Raw genomic sequence first — 27,386 nt, forward strand, 5'->3', positions numbered from 1 at the left:
AGACAACAGCAAATCAACAATCACAAAACTATAGAAGAAAAGTTCAACGAAAATTTTGCTGGAAAGAAAAACAGCCTATTTTGCAACTATTGCAAGAAACCTGGCCATACTATTGACAAATGCTATAGGATAGTGGGTTTTCCAGCAGATTTCAAGTTTACTAAGTCCAAGAAATTTTAGAGTTATGTACATAGAAATGCAGCCATCACTGAAGATAATGCATGACAGTCACTAAATGGGGGAGATGGAGTGTCTTCAGCAAACACAATTACACAGGAGCAGTACAATCAGTTATTTCAATTGCTTCAACAGGTGCAAATTAGGTTACAAGGTGATCATTCTTCTGAGGCAGTAGCTGCTGCCAACTGTGCAGGTATCACTGTCAGAACTTAATGCCATTTCCTGCATTTCTTTTGTTCACCCTAAGTCTTGGATTATAGACTCAGGGGCTTCAGAACATATGACATCTGATTTTTCTATCTTATTCAATATCATTTCTCTTCTTATGCCAGTCTCTGTGAAGCTTCCCAATTCCTACAAGGTAAAAGTTAAACAGATTGGAAGTGTACATCTTCTGCCAGGAATAACCATCTCTAATGTTTTCTATAAACTAGATTCTCAATTCAATCTATTATTTGTTCATAAGCTTACCAAACACCTTAGTTGTATCCTGATATTTACTGCTTTTGGTACAATATTACAGGGCCCTTCAATGAAGAGGCCAGTGGTAGTTGGTAAAATTAAAGATGGATTATATCTACTGCATCCAAAGTCTATTTCCTCTAGCTTCAAGTTCCAGAAAGCATTTGTACCTCAGTCTTTTTCAGCTTGTAATAAGTCTAGTAGACATGTTTCTAAGTTAGTTTCATGTTCAGTGAGTTTGTTTAAAGATGTAAGCCTTTGGCATAAATGTTTGGGCCATATGCCTTTTTCAAATATGAAGAATTTATCTCCATTTCAGTCTATTTCTATTCCTAATGATATTCATCCATGTGTATTATGTTCTAAAGCTAGGCAAACTAGGTTGCCCTTTTATTCCGGCATCATCTCTTCCACTTCAATTTTTGAACTTATCCATATAGATACATGGGGACCCTATAAGGAACAAACTCATGATGGATACAAGTATTTTCTCACTATTGTTGATGATTTTAGTAGGAGAACATGGATATATCTGCTCAAAACAAAAAGAAATATTTTCACTGTTTTAAAATCTTGTCTTATTATGGTAGAAAGGCAGTTTCACACTAAAGTCAAGATAATTAGATCTAACAATGCCTTAGAGCTAGGGAGTAGTTCCGCTTCTTCTAGTTTTTTCTCCTCTCAAGGGATCCTACATCAAACATCTTGTGTCAACATCCCACAAAAAAATGGAGTGGTCTAGAGAAAACATAAACATCTTCTAGAAACTAGTATAGCTTTATTATTTCAATCACATCTTCCTATTGCCTTTTGGGGAAATGTCTTTTAACTACTATTTTTCTCATAAACAGGTTTCTTTCTAAGGTCTTAGGTCTCAAGTCCCCTTACCAAATATTGTTTGGCAAAAATATTCTTAGGGCATTTGGTTGTCTATCCTATGCTTCTACTTTGAGCTCTCACAGGACTAAATTTGATCCTAGGTTTGTTAGGTGTGTCTTCTTGGGATACCCTTTTGGAAAGAAAGACTATAAGTTTTTAAACCTTAGCACCATGAAGTTGTTTGTTTCCCGAGATGTGGTCTTCTATGAGAACATTTTCCCTTTTTCTACATTGTGCACCAATCAGGCTACTTTTCCTATTTCAAATCCTCCTCTTGAACTAGCTTTGCACAATAAAGGGGGCCCTTCTACACCCTCAGTTACAATTTCTGCCAATTCTCCAATTCCCCATTCTCCTACTACTCACACTTCCCCTATTCCTGTTTCTCCTACTGTATTTTCACCCTCTTCTATCATTTCCAGCCCTACTTCTTCACCCTCTTCTATATTTTCTACCCCACTCATTGATCATCCTACTGTGAGGAGGTCACTTAGGATTCAAAAAACTCCCTCCTACCTGGCAGATTATGTATGCAACTATGTTTATCTAACTAACCTGACTTCTACTTGTTTTGCAGCATCTCTTGAGCCTAATGTTTTGCCTTTTTCAGCCTTATCTTCTACCAATCAACAATTATTGAATTCCACTTCCCATATTGTTGAACCTAATACCTATAGCCAGGCAGTGGTACATCCTGGTTGGCAGCAAGCTATGGCCAAGGAATTTGAAGCCTTAGAAGCTAACAACACTTAGGAGATAGTTAAATTGCTTAAGGGTATGAAGGTCTTGCCTTGTAAATGGGTCTACAAAATGAAGTATAAGTCAGGTGGTGCTGTGGAGAGATCCAAAGCCATTCTAGTCATTCGGGGTGATGTTCAAAGAGAAGGAATTGATTTTACAGAAACTTTTGTGAGATGCCTTATGGCAGTGACAGTCAAAAAAGGGTGGTCTCTTTTTCAATTAGATATTAATAACGCTTTTCTCCATGGTGATTTGCAAGAAGAAGTATACATGAAAATAGCTCAAGGAATGCTTAGTCCTAGTCCTAATTATATTTGCAGGTTAAGAAAATCCTTATATGGGCTGAAGCAAGCTTTCCGGCAATGGTATGTCAAGCTCACTGCATCCCTCAATTTCAAAGGATACTCTCATTCCCTCAATGATTATTCTTTATTTTTTAAAAGGACAGATTATGCTATCTCCATTGTTGTTGTTTATGTTGATGATATACTACTTACTGGTGATGGCCTTATTGAATTGCTTGCTTTAAAGACTTTTCTTGATTCATAATTCAAAATTAAGGATTTGGGGGAAGCACATTTCTTCCTAGGTATGGACGGGAACAACAAGGTTTAATTTTGAGTCAACAAAAGTTTACCTTGGAGCTTCTCTTAGAGTTTGATTGTCTCACTTTAAAGCCTGGTTCTTCACCACTTGATCCGTATACAAAGCTAAAGGCAGATTCTGGCCAGCTTCTATCAGATCCCACCATTTATCGACGTCTTATGGGCAAATTGAATTTTTTGACCGATACTTGCCAGGATATCTCTTTCGCAGTGCAACGGCTCAGTCAATTCATGCAATCTCCTCGCCAATCTCATTTTTATGCAGGGATTAACTGTCTTCGTTATCTTCTTGCTACTCCTGGGCTTGGTCTCCTTTTTCACTCACACCCTTATTTAAAGCTTTTGGATTTTTTGTGATTCTAATTAGGGATCTTGTGCAGACACTAGACGTTCCGTTAGTGGGTATTTATCAGCCTCAGAGGTTCTCCCATCTCTTGGAAATCCAAAAAGCAAGCTTTGGTTTCCCTTTCTTCTGCAGAAGCGGAGTACCGATCTATAATGAGAGTTGTCTCCGAAGTCACTTGTGATAGGTTATATATACCTTGTAATATTTTGATGATCTGACAAACTTAATGTTAAGAACCATATGGGGAACCTACTCCACATCCTCTAAGTGCTCAAAGATCAATAAGTCTCAAGTCCGGGACATGCTCCAAAATTCAGAGTCCAAGAAACAACGGGGGGAATAGATCGACATCAGTTCCTTTGGTAACAATACCAGTCAATTCCCCACAGCTGTAAAGTGACTACAACTGTTCCTCTGCCTGCACACGCAACAGTGCAAAAATAGTACATCAGTCAACTTTATGGGGAATGCCTTTGTACCAAACATGCTTATATCATTCAAGTGAGGTCACTTATTCAATATTAACATGAAGGAAAGGCAAAACAACATTTGCACACTCTAGAATCTATAAAGCTTTCTCTTAAGTGTATTGCCAACCTGCAAGTGACCTTCAAGGCATCAAGAAACAAAGAACAACTTAACAAAGGACCAGTTTTCAGCATTGAGTCATCACATGTCCTTAGTTGTGTTGCACCTTTGTTTAAGTTCTTTACTTGTAATTCCTACTTAGCTTAGTTAGAAGCATTGTGTAGGAAACCTTGTGCTTGTGTCTTGGCTAATTTAGTCGAGTTGGAAGTCTTTGTAATAGAGTTATTACAAAGTGACTTGTAATAGAGTTGTTACAAGTTAGTGAGTTGTAAAGTCTTTGTAATAGAGTTATTGCAAAGTGGCTTGTAATAGAGTGTTACAAGTTAGTGAGGGATTAAGAGGTTAATTCCTAGGCTACATAGGTTTTAATCTGAAAGTTGCTCGTTGAAATCCTACAAGGGTAGGTCGTGGTTTTTAATCCCGTTGAGATGGAAATTTTCCACGTAAAATTCCATTGTGTCATTTACTTACTGCTGTGTGCGTGTGTTATGTGGGAACTAATAGAGAACCTGATTCTCTATATAGTTTGGTGGACTCTTAAATTCTATCAATTGGTATCAGAGCAGGTTCTTTCTATCAGGCTAACACCTAGAAAGGATCCTCATGGCTGCTCCTCCAAACTTCGAAGAAGGTCAGTCTACTTACAGACCACCTAGGTTCAATGGACAGTATTATGGATGGTGGAAAAAACTAGGATGCACGACTTCATCATGGATGAAGATTTTGAGCTATGGGATATCATATGTGACAAACCCTTTGTTCCCACCAGGAATCTTGGCGAACCTACTGTAACTATTCCCAAAACAAGAAAAGAATTCAGTGACGCCGAATGGAAAGCCATAGAAAAGAATTTTCGTGCAAAGAAAATTCTCGTTTATGGCATTGGTACTGATGAATACAACAGGATATCGGCATGCCAGTTAGCCCAAGAAATCTGGGAAGCTCTCCAGACAGCTCACAAAGGAACAATACAGGTCAAGCAATCCAAGATCGACATGCTCACAACTGAATACGAGCTCTTCAGGATGAAGGATAATGAATCTATCCAAGACATACATACTCACTTTACATCTATCATCAATGAGCTTCACTCTCTTGGAGAAATTATTCCAAGAAATAAACTTGTCAGGACAATACTTTGTGTACTCCCCAGTTCCTGGGAAAGCAAAGTGAGCGCCATCATAGAGGCAAAGGACCTGCAGAAGCTAACCATCGATGAACTTGTTGGCAATCGAAAAACCTATGAAATGAAGAAGAAGAAGAATAATAATAAGAAGAAGAAGAAGAAGAAGAAGAAGAAGAAGAAGAAGAAGATGAAGAAGAAGAGGAAGAGGAAGAGGAAGAGGAAGAGAAAGAAGAAGAAGAAGAAGAAGAAGAAGAAGAAGAAGAAGAAGAAGAAGAAGAAGAAGAAGAAGAAGAAGAAGAAGAAGAAGAAGAAGAAGAAGAAGAAGGACAATAAGAGAAGAGAGCCCAAAAGGGAGAAGAACCTGGTCCTCAAGATAGACAACAATAAATGAGATGGTAAGGATGTTGACATGGCTTACTTAACAAAAAGATTTCAGAAGATGGTCCTAAAAAATGGAGGTATTCCAAAGAAGGGCATCTCCAACAAGCCAAGAGGATATGACTTGTGTCATAAATGCGGGAAGCCAGGGCACTTCATCAAAGATTTCCCTCTCTTCAAGCAAGACTAGTACAAGCACAACATAGACAAAGCAGCCAAGAGGAACCCAGTTCCTGACAAAAGATTCAAAATAAAAGAAGCTGCTGATAATGTTGTGAAACAAGCTCTTGCTGCATGGGGAGATTCTTCTAGCGAATCTGGAGAAGGTGACACCTCCATGATGGAAGTAGAAAGTGAAAGAGCATATTATGATTCCATTTTTTCCCTGATGGCAAAATCTGAATATGATGAAGATAGCGATGATGATGAGGTAGACTTTCTAGACATTCAGAGAAATCTGAAGTCTTGCTCTCAGAAAAAGCTCATATCCTTGGGAAATATTTTAATTGATGCTTATCACAATCTTTAAAAGATAAAAATGCCTTAACTATAGAGTTAGAAGAGGTAGAAAATAAGAGAGATGATTTGGTAGTTGTAGTAGCCGACCTAAAAGAAACCATCGAGAATCTAGTGAAAGAAAAAAGTGTTCTGATGAAAAATGTTGATAACATAGAAAAGAGAGAGACGACTTGTCAATAGTCATCATGGACCTAAAAGAAATAATAGAGGAACTAAAAAGGGAAGGTAGGGATGAGATCACCCAAAAGGGAAAGGAAGTTGCAAGTAAGGCACACCTTAGGCTTGAAGATGAGCTAAAATTAGTGAAATCTAGTCTATGTGCCGAACTTGAGAGAAACAGACAGCTTCAGGAAGATCTAGGAAGAGTTAAGAATGATCTAGAAAAATCACTCAAGTGGACCTGGTCCTCTGATGCTATCACAGCCTTGTATAAAAATAATGGGGGAAATAGGCAAGGGATAGGGTTCCAAAGGGAAAAGACTTCTTACAACCCTCATAGCAAGTATGTTACTATACCTGATAATTGGCTTTGCACTCACTGTGGTAACACTGGGCACTTTAAGAAAACCTGCAAGGCCAGGTTTCAGCCTAAAAAAAATAAAGTTTTTTGCTAAAAAGGTAACTACTGTTAGAGAACCTGGTCTCTCATATAAAAGACGCATGATACCTGCTTGGACAAAAAAGGTCCTGATTCATCCCTTTCCTCATTACAAGGGACCCAAACTTGTTTGGGTTCCTAAGTCTAACCCTTGATTTCCTTGTTGCATGGAGCAGTGAAAGGGAGAAGCCAACAATGGTATATAGATAGTGGTTGCTCGAAGCAGATGACTGGAAACACAAGTGATCTCCTTTCAGTCAAAGCCCTGCAAGAAGGGAGTGTATCCTTTGGAAATGGCAAGAAAGGATACATTCTGGGAATTGGAAGAATTGGGGAGACTCTTTCTCACTCAATTGAAAATGTGTACTACGTGAATGTGTTGAAGTACAGCTTGTTAAGTGTCTCCCAAATTTGTGACATGGGAAACAAGAGTTGTAATATCAGTTGTCTAAGTGTTGTTGATGACGATGCTGAACTATGGCACAGAAGGCTGGGTCATGCAAGTTTCACGTTGCTGAACAAGTTGGTCAAGAAGGACCTGGTCAGTGGCTTACCCAACTCAAGCTTCAAAGATCACAAGGTGTGCGATGCAATGTGTTGAACAAAGTATACATGTGATCTTTGATGAATCTCACCACTCATGTGGGAAGGATTCGCATGATAAGATTGATCAAGAAGGAGAACAGTCAACCGTCCCTGGTGAAGTCATTGACATAGCAAATGGAAAAACTGACATTATGAGTCAGGTCAATGATTCAAATAACAATGGCACAACTGAATCTCCAGTTGAGATAGAGGAATCTGGTTCCTCAATCCCAACAACTGAAGCTGAAAACAGAGTTGCTGATGTAGATCAAGGGACCCCACATACAGAGAGAGAATCACATTCAGAAATACCTGGACCATCCCACAACAAGGAATGCAAACCAGATAAAAGGCAAGAAACACACTTGAAACGAGGGAGGAACCTGCTCATTGTGCAGGTCTATGTTGATGACATCATCTTCGGAGCAACAAACGATTCATTGTGTGAGGAAGTTGCAAAACTCATGGAAAATGAGTTCGAGATAAGCATGATGGGGGAATTGAATTTCTTCTTAGATCTACAAGTCAGACAAACTCCTCGAGGCACAATGATAAGTCAGCAAAAGTACATCAAAGAGCTTCAGAAGAGGATTGAGATGGAAAGTTCAAAGATCATTGATACACCTATTACCACTTCCACTCGCCTGGATATAGATGAACTTGGTTCGCCTGTAAATGAGACTATGTATAGAGGCATTATTGGGTCACCTCTATACCTTACAGAAAGTAGACCAGACATTATTTTCAGTGTGGGACTCTGTGCCAGGTTTTAATTAAATACAAAGGAGTCTCCTCTGAAGGTTGCAAAGAGAATTCTGAGGGAAAGCACTCCTGGTATGGCATATTTTCTGGGTTCGCGCCTAATGTCATGGGGGACAAGAAAACAAAACTCAATGGCCCTTTCAACTGCTGAAGCTGAGTATGTGGTAGCTGCCTCTTACTGTGCTCAACTGTTGTGGATCAAGCAGCAGCTAGAAGATTTCGAGACAATGTGGAGAAAGGGCTCATCTGCGTGAAGTATTGCAGCACAGAAGATCAAATTGCAGATATCTTCACCAAAGCACTGAGTAGAGAGCACTTTGAAAAGAATCGCATGGCACTAGGATTGATAAAATCAAGCTGAGGACCTAGTCCCTCGATGATTGGCTATGAAAGAAATGTACAGGTAAATTAGCTAAAAAGTATTTTCTGGCAAAGTCTAACTCATCCATATACCGTTACAGGTAGACAGGCATGACGATTACAGAGCAAACAAGTAGCCAGTGATATCGCATTTCAGTCAAAAGGATGAAGTCCACATTTACAAAATCTATCAGGGAACCTGGTTCCTTTGACACAGGTTAGCAGTTTCTATGTACTTTCATCCACATCTTTTTAACGGCTGAAATGGTGCCACGTCATTAAAATGTCAATCTTTCATTTTTTTGGAAAACAGGCGTCCTACTCGTTATGAAACGACCCGTATACCCGACTTGATACCATGTTCCTGACCAGTCTCTCACCCCGCTTAAATAACATCTCTCAAGGTCACTATCGTAATTGTTCATATCAAAGCCAAAAATTCCCTTTTCCTTTAAACCAAACACTTTCTTCCTCCATCAAACACTCACTATCCTCCACCATGTCTAAAGAATCTGGAAACTCAGACTGTTCCAAGCATCGTCCCCACTGTGTCATCACCTATTGAAACACTAGTGATACAACCCACACTTTCTGTTCCAACTAGTCCAAACCCTAAGCTAGAGTCACAACCACCCTCCGCTTCCTTTCTAACCCAGTCGAGTTCTGGTTCTCATTGGAGTCATAAAACATCGACTCCCAAGAAATTTGTGGCTATGACCTCTACTTCTGCCTCACCGAAAAAGATGGTTGACGAAGATACAGTGGATGGAGAAGAAAATCAAGAAATTTCTAGTCTTTCAGTGGAAGAAAGTTCTGAGATACAATACGGCGTAGGTCGTAATAATGATGAATCAGATAAACCACCCCATGGGTTGATTTGAATATTGTCGATTCTACAAGTAATGCGTTTCCTATGTCTTCTGAGTTCACCTTGGGATTGCAAGAACAAAAGACCATAGAGAATATGTTGGGAATCGTTGTTGAGGGTTGTGTAGATAGTGGTTATGAAAGTGTGTCCGAAACGAATGGGTCTTAGGGGGAAGGTGACTTTCTACTGAAAGAAGGAAGGGAACTGGTGCCTGTCAAAAATCTGACATCAGACAGTACTACTGGGGAACTTCCTGAGGGACCTGATCCCTCCACACAAGAGGATCACTATGCTCCTACTTGGGATAAAACTCCTTGTTCTTCTAAAGAACCTCAGGTCAGTACTGATCCCGCTCCCTCTCCTCATTTCTATGCTGATCTATTGGTCATTGTTCCTCCCGAGATGAGATCTTTGTCTCAGGAGGAAAATTAAGGGAGTGAAGATGACTATGACAATATGGCTCTTGCGAGCTTCATCAGGGCAAGGAGTAGTCAAGCAACTCCCTAAAAGTCAACTTCCAAGAGACCTATCACTAGGCTACAGAAGAAGGAACAACTTGAGTCAGTTTTAAGGAAAAACAAAAAGGAAAAGAAGAAGAGGAAGTTGGTAAAGGATGGGAAGATTGTGAATGAGAAAGCAGTGCATGTTGTAAATGTTGATGATGAAGTGGACGAGGGACCTGATTCCCTGACTCACAAGTTCTCAAAGAAGCATTATATCTCCAAGTCAAAAAGGGGATCCTCTGCGAGTGCTGATAGTCCGAAAAAGAGTGCAGGTGATAACTCTGGTGAAAAGTTAGTGGAAGAATCTATAGAAAATGTGATGGAAGAATCGGTTGGAAAGGTGTCTATGAAGACAGTGTCTGAGAAATCAGCTGAGAAAGGAAAGAGTGCTCGCAAATCAGTGAAAAAGATGGGTGATGCCGGTGAAGAACCTGGTTCTTCTAAGAAGGCAAAGGTTGATGATACCCAAGATGCTGGAAAGAAAAAATTTAAAAATCAAAAGGTGATGTGGGGCCGTACATTTGCTTCTGATATTCTGGACATGGCTGGTATGCGACAATTGGTGGTGAATTCCAACAGTGGACACACCTGTTCACAAGTGATAGTCCCAGAGTTTATGAGGAAGAAGTGCGCAATCTTTATGCCAACTTCTTTACAGTTGAAGATGATCATATTTGTATGATGGTGAATGGTGTTGATTTTTTGATGGACTCTGCTGTGCTGGGAACTATTTTGGGAGTACGTGCTGAGGGTGTGTCTTTTGTTTGGGAACCTACTCTTCGAACTTTAGAAATGACATCTTGAAGGATAAGGCAATTCAGCAAGGGGAACGGGTACACAAGAAGGCCCTCCTTCCAGTGTACCAATTGTTGTTTGAGTTAGTAAACAAGGTATTGCTCCCTCGTGCAGAAAGAAGGTCCATTACATCTCGAGCAGACCTGGTTCTCATGAAAGCACTAGATGGCTGCACAATTATCAACCTGCCTGGCATCATGATAGAACACATGCAAAAGGTGGGAGAGTTCAAGGATGGTAATCATGGGCTGCCTTACGGGTTCCTCCTCACTAAGGTTTTTGAATTCTTCAAAGTCCCTTTGGGAAAAGCTAAAGTGGGTACTTGTAAGCAAACCTTCTCCAAGACCACCCTCGAGAAATGTGAGTGCATTGATAAGGTTGGAGGGGTCGGCAACACTTCTACTATCTCCCAGTTGATCAATGCCCAAAACAGTGCCACTGATGAGATAAGAAAGTTGAAGGCAAGGACTGCCATTCTTGAGGGTCAGCTAAGTCAGCTTCAAGAGGCACCTGGTTCCAGCAGCTCTCACAACACAGAGTAGGGGTGTTCGTCGGTCGGTACGGTACGGTATTTAGACATTTCGGTTCGGTATTTTTGGTATTCGATTTCTTAAAATGTAATACCAATACCGTACCTAATTAAATTCGGTATGGTTCAATTTTTCTCCTTTCGGTTTCTGTTTATTCGGTTTGGTAACTTTGATTTATTCGATTTGAATACTAACTAGTGCATAGAGTCATAGACTGTAATAATATAAATTAAAGTACTAAAAAATACAAAACTAAAAATATTTGTTGATAAAAGGTTTGTCCAAAATTAGCAAATATCAACCCATAGAGAGAAAAATATACATAATACAATAGATTTGATCATTAGAAATGTCTTGTTACTTGCTTAGAGATAATTGATGAACTTAGAGAATAAAGAAAAGTTAAAATTTTAGATTTTTATATTTATGTTATAATTAATAATATGTGTATTGTGTAATATAATATATATTTCGGTACGGTATCGGTATTTCAGTATTTTATTTTAAAATATCAAATACCATACCTAATACCAATATTTTTTAAAACTTAAACCAAATACCATACCGAATACCAAAATATCGAATACCAAATACCAAAATTTTTATTTTCGGTACGGTAATTCGGTATTTATCAAATTATGCACAGCCCTAGCACAGAGGTTGCCCGTTTGACCAAAGAAAATGCCGACCTCAGGAAACAGGTTGAGGACCTGAAGGAGAAAATGCTCAATGAGCAGATGTCAGCTAATGCTCGAATAGACATCCTTCTTAACACCCTTGCCTCTTCATCTAAGCATTTTCCTTCCAGTGCTCCTTAGAGTCATTCCCTTCCCAGTGTCAAGTTCAAGTTCAAGTTGTTTTTGTTTCCTGTGTTTGGATATGTTTGATGACTGGTACCTTTTTGTTATTTTTATTTTGTGGTGATTGTGTAACAATGGAACTTCTCCCTATTTATTTCCAAAATTAATAAATTTCTCGTCCTTTTGTTGTGCATATCTTGTTCTTTTGCTCTGTTTTTAGTCATGATTGTGTGCACACATGTGGCATGAGTTAACCAAGCTAGACTTCTTATTGCTTATTGCTTGCTACTGATATTTTTATGATGCCAAAAGGGGGAAAATAATTGAGGGGGAACAAGCTGGGGAACAGATTCAGGAGGAATACAGGTTATGTGTATGTTATTCTAGTTCTTAGGGGGAACTTCAATTATAAGTTTGTCATAATCAAAAAGGGAGAAATTGATAGGTTATATGTACCTTGTAATGTTTTGATGATCTGACAAACTTAATGTTAAGAACCAGATGGGGAACCTGCTCCATATCCTCTGAGTGCTCAAAGATCAACAAGTCTCAAGTCTGGGACATACTCCAACATTCAGAGTCCAAGAAACAACAGGGGAAACAAATCGACATCAGTTCCCTTGCTGACAGTACCAGTTAACTCCCCACAGCTGTAAAGTGACTGCAACCGTTCCTCTACCTACACACGCAACAGTGCAAAAATAGTGCAGCAGTCAACTTTATGGGGAATGCCTTTGTACCAAACATACTTACATCATTCAAGTGAGGTCACTTATGCAATATTAACATGAAGGAAAGGCAAAACAACATTTGCACACTCCATAATCTATCAAGCTTTCTCTCAAGTGTATTGCCAACTTACAAGTGACCTTCAAGGCGTCAAGAACAAAGAGCAACATAACAAAGGACCAGTTTCCAGCATTGAGTCATCACATGTCCTTAGTTGTGTTGCAACTTTGTTTAAGTTCTTTACTTGAAATTCCTACTTAGCTTTGTTAGAAGCATTGTGTAGGAAACCTTTGAAAATCATAAACCCTTGTGTTTGTGTCTTGGCTAGTTTAGTCGAGTTGGAAGTCTTTGTAATAGAGTTATTACAAAGTGGCTTATAATAGACTTGTTACAAGTTAGTGAGTTGTAAAGTCTTTCTAATAGAGTTATTGCAAAGTGGCTTGTAATAGAGTGTTACAAGTTAGTGAGAGATTAACATATTAATTCCTAGGTTACATAGGTTGTAATCTGAAAGTTGCTCAGTAGTGAAGTTGAAATCCTACAAGGGTAGGTCGTTATTTTTAATCCTTTCCACGTAAGATTCCATTGTGTCATTTACTTACTGTTGTGTGCGTGTATTCTGTGGGAACTAATAGAGAACCTGGTTCTCTATTTAGGTTGGTGGACCCTTAAATTCTATCAACTTGGTTGGTGCGTCTTCTACAAGGCCTCTCTGTTCCTCCATCTCTTCCGATGGCCGTTCACTCTAACAATCAAGCAGTGCTTCACATAGCTAAAAACCTCGTCTTCCATGAAAGGACAAAGCATGTCGAACTAGATTGCCATTTTGTCCGGCAATAATTTTTGGCCGGTTTAATTTCCCTTCACTTTGTGCCTTCAACCTCTCAGCTCGCCGACGTCTTTACGAAAGCTCTCCCTTGTTCTGTCCATCACTCTGTCATCGGCAAGTTGGGAGCGTGTTTCCCCCCTTCCAACTTGAGGGGGGTTGTTAGAGATGGTGATTCAATTTTAGCAAACCCTAAATTATAAGAGGGATCGATTTTTAGACAAAAGAAAGAGAGAGTTATCAACTGGAATGAAGTGAAACAAAATGACTTATGCAAATAACTCTTTGTCTAATAATGGAACACAAAACAAGAAGGAAATTGGGCTAACTAAGTGTCTTGGGCCTTCTCACTGTTTTGGGCCAGTACAAATACATCAGCCTCAGTCCAAGACTTGACAATTTTGTGAAAACAATCAGAAGCTTCTAGAGATAATAAAATAGCATCTTTTTGTTTCTATTTTGTTACTGACTTGTATACATTAGTTATAGTGTGAGGAATAAGAATAGTACAGTTGTAGGTAGTTAGAAGATTTATTCTTTACACTTAGGTCCATTTACTTTGTATATAAAAATACATGTACCGTACAGATTATTTGATTCAATACAACACAAAAGAAAATTTCCTAAATCTAACAAATAAAGCACTATTAGTTCGTATATTACCGAATTATCCATAGCAGAAGATTCTCCTCTATTGCCTTTTGCTTGCAGAACTCGAGCAATACATCATGAATGTGCCATGCTTTAAACTTACCATCTAAGCTCCTCTTAGCACCCATCACTAGATTTCTTCCCATAAGATTCTCCAAGTAACCTTCGGCTATATCCTCCAAACTCTTGCCTTCACAACTTTTTATAAATCCTTCTGAGGTCCATAACTTTGTTAACTTAGAAATATTAATCACTCTATCCTCTAAAAATGCTCCAAAATAAAGGAAGCAAGGCTTAAGATGACATGGTAAATCCTGATAACTGTGTTCCTCAATGGCCTTTGTACCTTCGTGAATGTGGGAAGTTAAATTCGTCGCCACTTGTTTCCAGCTCTCTTCTTCTTTCTCTACCTTTGCTAGAATACTAGCCACCAAAACAATTCAAAGAGGTAGTCCTCCTCACTTGTTTGTTATTTGTCTCCCAACTTCTTTAAGGGGACGGGGGAAACTTTCTTTACCAAACACTTTATCTTCTAGCAATTTCCAACTCTCATCATCGTTGCGCCGACGAGGAGGAACGTGATCACTAAAAGATCGAGCATAATTGGCAGCTTCAAAATGTCTTGTTGTTAGAATGATTCTACTTCCATTATTGGCGTCACGGAAGCAACCTCTTAAATCATACCACACACTAGCTTCCCGCTTCCCGCACATCATCAAAAAGGATAAGATATCTCTTCTGAAATAAAGTTTTCCGAAGCAAATCTGCTACATCAGCTTCAGTAGAGACGCTAGGGCTCTCACCAATTACATCGTTCAGAATGGCCAAAAGCAAATCAATACGTTTATACACTTGAGACACACATCATTGTGCAAGAATATCAAAGTGTTCAACAACTGAACCATCAGAATAGAGATTTTGGGCCAAAGTTGTCTTACCTAGGCCAGGCACACCGATAATAGAGATAACATCTAGTTCTCGGCATCCTTTTGTTAGTTTCTCTGTCAATTCGTTCCTCATGTCCTCGAGACCAACAATTGGTTGATTCACCATTGAAGTCTTAACCCATTGTGATGACTTATGATCAGTGTCAGTATTGATTCACCACTGGAGTCTTAACCCATTGTGATGATTTTGTGCTTGGTTCACATCCTCCATCGTCATGCCTTCTTTCTCCCCCTCGCTGTCATATATTGAGTAAATTAGAAGTCCGGAATCAACAATAACAATGTCCATATCTTGACAATGAAACTTAAGACCTAGTATTGGCAGATGGATGAGATTGGCTCTTATAAGGCTGAGCATATCGTGAAGGATTGTCATTTGATCATTTGAAGAAATTGTCTCACTAGGATTACTAACAGTAGGTAGCTTCATCAAATTGTGTGCGGGAGCCTCCACAAATCCACTGTCAGTTATGTTACGTTTTTTCTTTAAAGGACGTGAATGGGAAATGGAAGAGGCACATTTTGGATTGCACCTCTCCATCTCACCCTTTCTTTGTCTATCATTTAGAGGCTTGGCCTCATTTTTCAGATATGGAAAATCTGAAAACTTTTCCCCTCGTTTCTACATTTTTGCATTATTTTCTAAATAAACATAAGTGTCAAGTGTGATTTGCTCTGTTTGTTGAGTTTGCTGAAGTTCTGTGATTTGAAGTGCCGCTATCAGAGAAGAGTTATTTCGTTTTATCGTGGGAGGAATTAATCCGTATACCTTGGGCAACAGTGACGGGATTAAATTCCTTAAGGACACACTGTGAATTCAGTGGACTCGGATTTAATTTTGTTCTTCCTATGCATTTCTGTTTCTCTTTTACTTTACATGATTTTTTGATATTGAACACAGATTACCAACAATCTTAAGGAAATTTAAAAGAACTATCGTTGACAATTGAAGGGAAATCTGATTGTTTGCTATGGCGAAACAATGAATCGAATTGATTAAGGGGTCGACGGCGGATTATGTTCTGCTAAAAGAAAAACGTATTTCATTCCATGCGGAAAGTAATTGTTTTGTTTAGAAACATAGCTTTACAGTCTAAAGCTTTCTCAATATAGTGCTTGGTGACACACTCATGGAACAGACAAAACTAATTTGATTACCAAGATTATGATGCTTTTCATATGTCTGGACATAGAAGACAAAGTAAAAGTGTTCTTTGTGAATAATGGACTTCATCAGATAGTTAATTGGCATGGTGTGAAATAAATGGAGGTTTTGAAGAACCTTTCTCCGTTTCAAACAGTTACGTGATTTTTCCAACAAGTTCCGCTAGATGTTTGTTTTACCAGTGATACAACAGTGATTCCCGTTCAGCCGTTTGGTGCTTCTTTTTATTTGAATCGACACATTTTCATCTTGTTGGAAATAGGGATATGTATACTGGGCACAATGTGAAGGCGATGACTTGAACTTGGTATTAAACCAAGGAAACAGAAAAGCCAACAATTCTTTAATAGTAGAATCTCGAATTGCAACTAGGGTGGCAAGTGGGCCGGGCCCGGTCCTAAGTTGGCTTCGCGGGCCCGGTCCTAAGTGGGCCGGTCCTAAACGGTCCTGGGCTTCGCGAGCTTATTGCTGGAACCGGCTCGGGACCGGGACCACGAACTAACGGGCTCGGGTTAAGTGGGCCGGTCCCGGGCCCAACAGAAACTTTCTATTTTTAATTTTTTTTTATAGAAATTAGAGAAAAAAATAGTAATAAAGATATATAAGCTATATTCGATTTATATACTATATATACATCTTAAAATATATATATACTATATTATATATACATAGTATACATCTTAAAATATACTATATATACATCTTAAGATATACTATATATATATAGTATAGTATAGTAGATCTTAAGATATATATACATCTTAAGATATATATACATCTTAAGATATATAAGCTATATATATATATATAGTAAGATGTATATATAGTATATCTTAAGATATATACTATCGAATATGACTTATAAACTATGTATATATATTATAGTATATATATAGTATATTATAGTGTATATATACATTTTAAGATATATATATATATATATATATATATTTTAAGATATATATATATATATATATATAGTTATATACACACTATACTATATATACATAGTATATTCGATATACTATAGTATATATACATATATATATAAGCTTTATATATATATATATATACTATACTATACTATATATACATCTTAAGATATATAAGCTATATTCGATTTATATACTATATATACATCTTAAGATATATATATATATATATATATATATATATATATATATATATATATATATATACACACACACACACACACTATACTATATATACATAGTATATAAGTCATATTCTATAGTATACATCTTAAGATATACTATATATATATCTTAAGATATATATATATACACACACTATACTATATATATATCTTATATATACACACACTATACTATATATACATAATATATAAGTCATATTCGATAGTATTCATCTTAAGATATATATAATATATATAGTAAGATGTATATATATTATAGTATAGTATAGTATATACTATATATACAACTTAAGATATATAAGCTATATTCGATATATTCGATATACATATATATATATATATATATATATATATATATATATATATATATATATATATATATATATATATATATATATATATATATATATATATACACAATACTATACTATGTATACATCTTAAGATATATAAACTATATTCGATTTATATACTATATATACATCTTAAGATTTATATATATATATATACACACACTATACTATATATACATCTTATATATACACACACTCTACTATATATACATAGTATATAAGTCATATTCGATAGTATACATCTTAAGATATATATAATATATATAGTAAGATGTATATATATTATAGTATAGTATAGTATATACTATATATACATCTTAATATATACTATATATATATATGTATATCTACTATATATATCTAGTATATCTAGTACACTATGTATATATAGTATATCTTAAGATGTATATATAGTATATCGAATATAGTTTATATCTTAAGATGTATATATAGTATATCGAATATAGTTTATATATCTTATGAGATGTATATATAGTATAGACTATAGTATAGTATAAATATAAGCTTATATGTATACTATACTATACTATATATATATATATATACATCTTACAATATATAAGCTATATTCGATTTATATACTATATATACATCTTAAGATATACTATATATACATGTATATCTACTATATATATCTAGTATATCTAGTATACTATGTATATATAGTATATCTTAAGATGTATATATAGTATAGTATATATAGTATATCTTAAGATGTATATATAGTATAGTATATATAGTATAGTATATATAGTATATCTTAAGATGTATATAGTATATCGAATATAGTTTATATATCTTATGAGATGTATATATAGTATAGACTATAGTATAGTATAAATATAAGCTTTTATATATATATATATATATATATATATATATATATATATATATATATATATAGTATATCTTAGGATGTATATACTATACTATATTATACTATATGTATAGCTTAAGATATAAAAGAACAAAAATATTGTAAAGAGATATTCAAATCAATGCGTTATATTTTTATTACAGCATTAAAAATCATGGCAATATCTTTCTTAGTCTTCCTCCCCCCTATGGAATGAGCACAACAAGGTGCTAATACCACCGGTAATAGTGTTAATTCCCGGTTAAAATTGATTTGACCCGGTACTAAGGTCAGCCTGACTAGGTGCACTTGTCCCCTCAGCCAAAGCTTTCATACGAAAATATCTAGCTTTATCTTGAGGGTGTAGCAATATGTGTCTAGTCAAACTTTCCGTCCCCCCCGACTTCCAACATATTGAAAAACTAACTCTTTGCCACAAGTTTTACACTTAGCCCTATTTTTTCTCTTAGTTGAGTAAAAAATTACCAAACAAGAGATGTTTCTGCCCGTTTAGGAGGTTGTCTAGAAAAAGTAGGGGCACTAATAGGAGGGTCAGATGGGGGATCATCTAGATTATTATTAGTTGGGTTAACTTCAGGAGCAGGACTAGTGGATGTATCATCATCCGGTTACGTTTCATCAAAATCTATTTCTTCATCATCATTTTCATCAATAGTTAGATTACCATAAAGAGCATTCATATATTCATGGTTTAATTGTTCACCGGGCGCTATATTATGAAAAAATTGACTCTCGGTAAATTATAATAAACTATTATCGCTATCAAGAATAGGAGGTGTAGGACGGGTAACATGTTTGGGTCGGGGAGCCGGGGAAAGTGGAGGAGGAACATATTGGCCACTAGATTCACCACTCTTCGATTTTTCCTTATTTTTACTAAACATATTTTTTAAGGAATAAGCCATCTTAATTAATCAAGCAAAATAAATAAAATAAACAAAATTATAATATTAAAACTTAAGAGTTGGAACGAGTTTACCGAATTGACGAACAACTTGTTGGAAATTGATTATCGTTGAAGACTTCAATTCACCAACTTCACAATTGTTTCACAAATTGTAACAATAAAGTAAGCAATAGTAGAAGTAAATTAGAGAGAGATTGTGATAGATTGATGATTTTGTAAGAAAAAATGAAAGAATGATGGGGTATTTATAGTTGAAAATAGGGAAAAAGTGTAATTATAAAAAGTTTGGGATTAAAACAAAGTTGAGGGGTTAAATGGCTATTTCATAAATAGCCAACGACTATTTTTGACATCCCAACGGCTATTTTTGACAGTCCAACGTTTTTTTTTTTTTAAAAAAAAAAAAATTAGCCGTTGGGCCCGCTAGGCCCGCTAAGGGACCGGGCCGGTCCCGGGCCCTGGCGGGCCAAACGGTCCCGGGCATGGCGGGCCCAATCATAGAACCGGCCCACGAGACCGGACCAGGCCCACTAAAACCGGCCCAAACGGTCCTGGCCCGTTTAGCCGTTTGGCCCGCGGTCCTGGGCCGGTCCCGGGCCTGGACCGGCCCACTTGCCAGGCCTAATTGCAACTCTGAGGCAATAAGGAAGAAAGTGGTAAAGATCCGGTTCTATTATTTATTTATGAATTTCTATCCTTTTGCATGATTTCTGTGCATTTTATTCTCATAGGATAGATGTGTATTATGTGATGATCTCGTACTATAAATTGTATGCATGAATGATCTGGAATAATATGGTTTTAATGGTTAATTCCATTATTCCTTCACCAAATGGAAAAATATATTTAATTTGGTAGCATGCATAAAATATGTGAAAAAGATTATTTTCAAAGGTTTAAGACATGAATTAGGCTTACACTAAATACTTGAAAGTATTCTTGAGATCATGAAAAGTGTTGTAATTGTTTAGTTGGAAAGCCATTGAAAAGAAAAGTTAAAATCATCGTGATTTTGTACTGCCGTTATGGAGATTAAATATGCGTGATTTTCTACTCCTGCTTGGAGATTAAATTCTTTGTGATTTTCTACTCTAATTTATTATTCGATTTGAAGATTAAAAACTTCATCGTTTATTAAATTTGATTGTATCACATATTACTCGGTTTGAAAATTAAAAACTACACCGTTTATTACATCCGGTATCAGATACTACTTGGTTAGAAGATTAAAAACTTCATCGTTTATTAATTCTGATTGTGTCAGATTGGTTTGAAGATTAAAAACTTCACCATTAATTCTGGCTATGTCGTGACACAAATAACAGTTCTTGTAGTTGGCTCTACAATGTAATAGGGGCGTCGAATATGAATCTCCTTTTGAAGAAATATGTCTGGAATATGGAATTATTCACCAAACGATAGCTCCTTTGTCATCGCAATCTAATGAAAGGAGATGTTTATAATCGACTTCAAAGTGCACAGGACATCTGTATAAATTTTGGGGATGCGGGGATGAGTGGGCTTAATCTTGAATTCCAGGAGGTCAGAAAACAAAGCATTCATTTCCCTTGGAGCCACGTCTTGATTTTCCTTGCCATGGATTGGCAAATACAACCATGCGACCATTGCTGCGTGGCTGGACACAATTAAGACGTGAGTGAAGAAAGTATGTTGGCTTTGAGCTGGCTCTGTGCATTTGTTTGAAACAAAGCAGACGAAAAAACTCAGAAAATTCAACTCCTTCAAAACCTCTTCTATTTGTTCCTTTGGTTTCGGAACATAAAGTAGCGAACGGGGATCATCAATCTGCACTAGAACATTGAGATTCTCTATAACACCATCGAGGAATTCCATTAGAAATTTGGGGGTAGGAATATCATTCTTGTTGGCTGGAAGTGGTATTGATGATACTTGGGCGAAGGAGTATTTTGAATGGAATTCCAGCTTCGTCTTCCAAATTACTGTTGGCACGTCGGAGGTAAAGGGATCAAAATTTGGATCCACAGACCCCTCCCAGTCAGAATCAGAGAAAAGAATTCGTTGAGTAGCCTGTTGTACTGATATGGACTTCTTCCGAATTTCTTTCATTTTCTGTGAAACGTCGAGCATGGCTCTGCAGACTAAGAAAACTGTCCAGGAAATTTAACTCCCACTGAAAGAACTCCAATCGATCCCTTAAAACGTCGTCAATTTTTAGAGGGTCGAAATTCAAGAAAGTCACGTCTTATTTTAGACAAATCTTTGTCAGGAAACATGATTCTCCCTCTTTCTTAGATATTGTGTATGAACTTGAACTTCAAGGGGAAGAAGGAGAGAAGTTGCGATACAAATCAGACGTCTTCCTATATTAGTTTTTTTCTTGACTTTGATTTCCTCTTGCTCGGGATTTTACTATTCCACATATATTTAAGCTGCATCGAGAGGTGTCAATGGTTCTGTTCGACCAGTTATTTTATAAAATTTGTATCATACAAGTTTTTCGGTTATTCTATTATGTATAACTAAAATTAGATTTTTCGAAACAGTCTCAATCATGTCGGTTTCTCTTCGGTATCGGTACGGTTCAATTAATTTTCGGTATTGTTTTTTAAATGTCATGTAAAATTCACCAGTACAAGTATAATACAATAACATATGTTCTTTTATAAGACGTAGAAAAACTCTCTAGACATTTTTACTGTTTGAAGGGTGATGAATTAAAAAACATGAAAGATGGCTAGAGTATAGATCCATCAACTATTCTACAGCAACGTAAAAGAAACCAAGCAAAAGCAAAGAAAATATAAATCACACGAGTGGAAAGATATTAACCAAGTTGGGACTCAAGAATAAAGTCTATAGAAGATTAAACTGTTCAAAAAGATAAATCTAAATTATATGAAAGAAAATATATTCAATACATTGTAGTTTGCTGCTCATAATCGCTGGAATACTTTGTGTCTTGCCGATGAAGATACTTGAAATAACTTAGTTTAAGTAGAAGTAACATAATAGGTTTTAGGAATTAGTATTTTGAGTTTAATTACTTATTGGCTTGTAATAGTTTTTTTATAATTCCAAGGCCCAAAGAAAAATTTAATACTTTATTATTTTTAAACATACTATATAAATATATTTTTCGCCTATAAAATTTATTCGGTACGGTTCGATATTTTTTGGTTTATTTTTATAAAATAAAAAAACTACTATAATTATCGGCGCAGTTATAAATTTATATAAAAATCTACGATTTCTTTAAAAAAAACCTAAAGTCAGTTCGATACTGTACGATTAAATCGATTTAGTCGATTTTCGAATATCTATCGATTAATTATAGCCACCAAGTCAACTTATTGTGAGTAAGTCCACATTATTTATTCCTTGTATGCACATGGGTAGATTCCTTAGCTTTTTTTCTTTACCAATTGTCATATATTAAATATAGAACCATTATTTATGTATCACATATGATTAATTGGATAATAATATCATATGGGTAAAGGTAGATCTACCTACACAAAGTAAAATTATATACGGCAAAGGGCCAAATATACCCATCTATTTTCGAAAATGGTCTAAGAATACTCTTCGTTATATTATTGGGTTATCTATACCCCTGCAGTCATACTTTAGGTTCAAATATACCCGTCATTTAAACGGAGGGATACGTGTCATCGTCCTGTTGGTCAATTCTAAATATCTCCTAATTAATTAAAAAGATCCATTACCCACACCCGAAAAATAATATTTTTTTTTGTAAAAACTGGAAAAAAACTAAATTATTTTTTACTAAAAACTGAAAAAAACGAAAATATTTTTTTTTCCAGTTTTTACAAAAAAACCTGCTTTAAAAAAACTAAAAAATATTTTCTAAAACAATATTTTTGTAAAAACTGAAAAAGAAAAAGAGCTGAAAATCAATTTTCTAAAGCAATATTTTTTGTAAAAACTGGAAAAAACTGAATTATTTTTTTACTAAAAACTAAAATTTTTCCAGTTTTTACAAAAAAACTGCTTTAAAAAAAGCTGAAAAATATTTTCTAAAATAATATTTCTGTAAAAACTGAAAAAAAAAAAACTAAAAAGCAACTTTCTAAAGCAATATTTTTGTAAAAACTAAAAAAACAAATATTTTCTTTTTTTTTTTCAGTTTTTAGTTAAAAATATTTCAGTTTTTTTCAGTTTTTAATTGCTTTAAAAAATTAATTTTCAGCTTTTTTTTCAGTTTTTTACAAAAATATTGTTTTAGAAAATATTTTTCAGTTTTTTTAAAACAGTTTTTTTTGTAAAAACCTGGAAAAAAATTTCGTTTTTTTCAGTTGTTAGTAAAATTTTTTTTAGTTTTTTCCAGTTTTTACAAAAAGAAAAAATTATTTTTCGGGTATGGGTAATGAGTCTTTTTAATTAATTAGGAAATATTTAGAATTGACCAACAGGACGATGACACGTGTCCCTTCGTTTAAATGAGGGGTATATTTGAACCCAAAGTATGACTGTAGGGGTATAGATAACTCAATAGTATAACGAGGGGTATTTTTAGACCATTTTGGAAAATAGAGGGGTATATTTGGTGTGAATAATCAATTAAGCGACCATTGAAGAGCTTGGTTACATAAAATTAAAAGATGCCTTGAAATGCTAAAGACAACGTATTTGGCCATTATTCAACTGCGGTGCTTGTGAGTTAAGTAGGACTGTAGGAGCACAAGAGATAAAAAGGGAAAAATTAATCAAAAAAATTACCTAAAAGCATGGAAAATTCGAAAAGATTTAACACTAATTGTAAGGGGGAAATAAAGTAGGCAGAAATTCATCTGAATTTGTCACCGCTTGGAATTTTCTTACATTTCATTCAAAATCTATCTCCGCTGCATTTCTTTGCTCTGCTTACCGCTGATAGCAACAAAGTACCCGCCTGGATAATCCTACGCCTTTCTTCTCTCATCCATCAGTGTTCTTCTTTTTCCTCTGTTAAACCTTCATCTCGATTGCACTCTAATTTTGACCTGCTTCCTCTCTCTAGTAAGTGCTCAATTTACAAATTTAACTTTTTAATGCAGTTTTTTTTTTTTTTACTATGATGCTTTTGATTATTCAAGGCGTAGGCTTGAATCCCAAGTCAAAGCTGCATCAGCTACTTGATTTTTCTAGCTAATACTGTAGCTTATGAAAGTACAAGAGGGGCTGATTTGTAGCCTCTTAAAAATTTCTAGTCGGCCCTTAGTCAACCGATGCGGAGACAGACTGTACAATACTGTTAGTACTTTGATTCAATCAAATACTAATCTCAACAAACAATAATTGCTTATAATAACATATGAAAGCAATAAGGTAAATGACACCAGAAATTTTATATTGGTTCGGAACCAATGTGGTATCCTACTCCAGTCTCCTTGGGTTGCAAGGATGTTATCTCTTGATCTCTTTGTAATATGAGTTGTGTACAGCCTGTGTGATTTTCAACGTTCACCATCAACGTTTACAAGGTTGGTTTTCACTCGCTCACCAACAACGAACAAGGGTTGGTTTTAGCACGTTCACCAACAACGACTTTTTGGTTTTCACTCGCTCACCAAAGTAACGAATAATGACACAACCTCTAAAGACACACTATCTCTCCAATATTTTTCAGTCTCTCTTCACTCTTTTGTGTACACAGTAAATCTACTAAAAGTAAATCTTAATGCTTGTTAACAGTAGAATAAAGAACTTGTAGTTGGATAGACAATTATATAGAATGCTGCGTAAATCATGTTGTGTTTTTATTAAGGGGTGTGAATGGGAAATGGAAGAGGCACCTCTTGGGTGTGAATGTGAAATAGAAGAGGCACCTCTTGGATTGCACATCTTCACCTCACCCTTTCACTGGGGTGTGAATGGGAAAAGGAAAAGGCACCTCTTGGAGTGCACCTCTTAATCTCACCCTTTTATTGTCTATAAATAGAGAGGCTTAGCCTCATTTTCCACCACTGAAAAATCTGAAATCTCTCCCCTCAATTTTCTGCATACTGCATTGGTTATTCAAAAGCAAAACGTAAGCATTTTGTGTGATTTGTTTCGCCATTTGAGTTCGCCGAAATTCTGTGATTTGAAGTGCCGCTATCACAGAATAGTTATTCTGTTCTATCCTGGGAGGAATTAATCCGCAACCTTGGGCATTGTGAGGGGATTAAATTCCTTAAGGAAACACAAGAAACTTATGGGCTCGGAATTTTCTTTGCTTTGTTTTTTCCTTAAACTAATGTTTATTAATTTACTGGTTTTGAATAAAGAGTTATAACAAGCTTAAGGAATTTATTTTTATTTCTGTATTCATCTTACATTCTGTTTTGGGAGCCTAAAATCTTATTGATTTTCTACTCCCGTTTTGGAGATTAAAATCTTCGGATTTTCTACTCCAGTTTGAGATTAAAGTCTTTGTGACTTTCTACTCAATCCGAAATATAAAAACTCGGTTGCTTGTATTCGGTTTGAAGATATAAAAACTTCACCGAGATACTAATTCTGTTTGTCAATTTCTTTTACAGAAAAATGACAACAAGTACGGAACAACATAATGGTTCTGTTGGGACTACTACTGCAATGGCAACTGTGTCTTCAAGTCGCACAACTCCTGCATTGGCGATGGCACCGGCAGAAAAATCCGAAAAAATTTTCGGTGTGGACTTTAAGCGTTGGCAGTAGAAAATATTCTTCTACCTGACCGCACTCAGTTTATAGCGCTTTATCAGCGAAGACGTTCCAGTTCTGGGAGAAGAAACTCCTGAAAATGAGCGATTTGTGGTCACTGAGGCATGGAAGCATTCTAATTTCTTATGCAAAAAATTATATTTTAAGTTACTTAGAAGACGGCTTGTACAATGTTTATAGCGTCATGAAAATATCAAGAGAATTGTGGAATGCTCTTGAAAAGAAGTACAAGACTGAAGATGTTGGACTAAAGAAGTTTGTAGCCGCCAAATTTCTGGATTTCAAAATGGTTGACAGTAAATCTGTCATAACGCAAGTCCAAGAATTGCAAGTTATTGTTCATGACCTCCTTGCTGAAGGTATAAACCGAGTCAATATTTTTATTCAAGATATTGATTATTTTACTAATTATAAATTTATGATTGAAGGTATGGTCATAAATGAAGCGTTTCAAGTTGCGGCATTTATTGAAAAGCTTCCTCCGCTGTGGAAGGACTTTAGAAATTACTTGAAATATAAGCGCAAGGAGGTGACGCTTGAAGACCTTATTGTTCGTCTACAGATTGAAGAGGACAACAAGGTTGCTAAGAAGAAGTCTCGTGGAAATTCAACAATTATGGGTGCAAATATTGTTGAGGAAGCTTCAACGAGCAAAAAGAGAAAGAAGTCATCTGGTCCAAAGAATTATCCAAGCAAAAAAAAGTTCAAAGGTAATTACCACAACTGTGGAAAGGTTGGATACAAGGCTGCTGAATGTCGTGCACCAAAGAAGGACAAGAAGAAAAGTCAAGCAAACATGATTGAGAAGAATGATGAAATAGACGATTTATATGTCATGCTTTCGGAGTGCAACCTAGTCGGAAATCCTAGAGAATGGTGGATTGATTCGGGGGCAACTCGTCATGTTTGTGCTAACAAGGAGTTGTTTACTTCTTATGCTCCCGCTGGACCCAACGAGACAGTTTTTATGAAAAATTTCGCTACTGCAAAAATTGAAGGAACGAGCAAGATAGCTTTGAAGATGACTTCTGGCAAGATTGTGACTCTAAATGATGTTCTTCATGTTCCTGAAATGCGGAAGAATTTAGTCTCGACATCACTTCTAGTCAAGAATGGCTTTTCGTGTATTTTTGTTTTCGACAAGGTTGTAGTTAGTAAGAATGAAATGTATGTAGGAAAAGGCTACCTTACGGAGGGCCTTTTCAAACTCAATGTAATTTCCATTGATATGAATAAAATTTCAGCTTCTTCTTACTTGCTTGAGTCAAATAATTTATGGCATGAACGTTTAGGCCACGTCAACTTCAAAACTTTGCGAAAAATGATTAATTTGAAAGTATTGCCTAAGTTTGAATGCAATAACTCAAAATGTCAAATATGTGTGGAATCAAAGTATGTTAAACATCCATATAAGTCAGTTGAAAGGAATTCAAATCCTT

At 35.9% G+C, this 27,386-nt stretch overlaps 1 protein-coding gene and 1 pseudogene across 1 annotated transcript; one reads left to right on the top strand and one right to left on the bottom strand.

The window, feature by feature from the left end:
• The first annotated feature begins 4,511 nt into the window (after positions 1-4,511).
• Positions 4,512-5,834, top strand: LOC138900226 (uncharacterized). The gene is made up of 2 exons (XM_070186946.1): positions 4,512-5,024; positions 5,496-5,834. Exons 1-2 carry the CDS (start codon positions 4,512-4,514, stop codon positions 5,832-5,834), a joined length of 852 nt encoding a protein of 283 aa, XP_070043047.1.
• Positions 5,835-12,199: 6,365 nt separating this feature from the next.
• LOC104119880 (putative late blight resistance protein homolog R1B-23) lies at positions 12,200-15,319 on the bottom strand (annotated as a pseudogene).
• Between the last annotated feature and the right edge of the window lie 12,067 nt (positions 15,320-27,386).

Source organism: Nicotiana tomentosiformis, chromosome 10 (assembly GCF_000390325.3).
Source record: "Nicotiana tomentosiformis chromosome 10, ASM39032v3, whole genome shotgun sequence".
In the NCBI taxonomy this organism is placed as follows: Eukaryota; Viridiplantae; Streptophyta; class Magnoliopsida; order Solanales; family Solanaceae; genus Nicotiana; species Nicotiana tomentosiformis.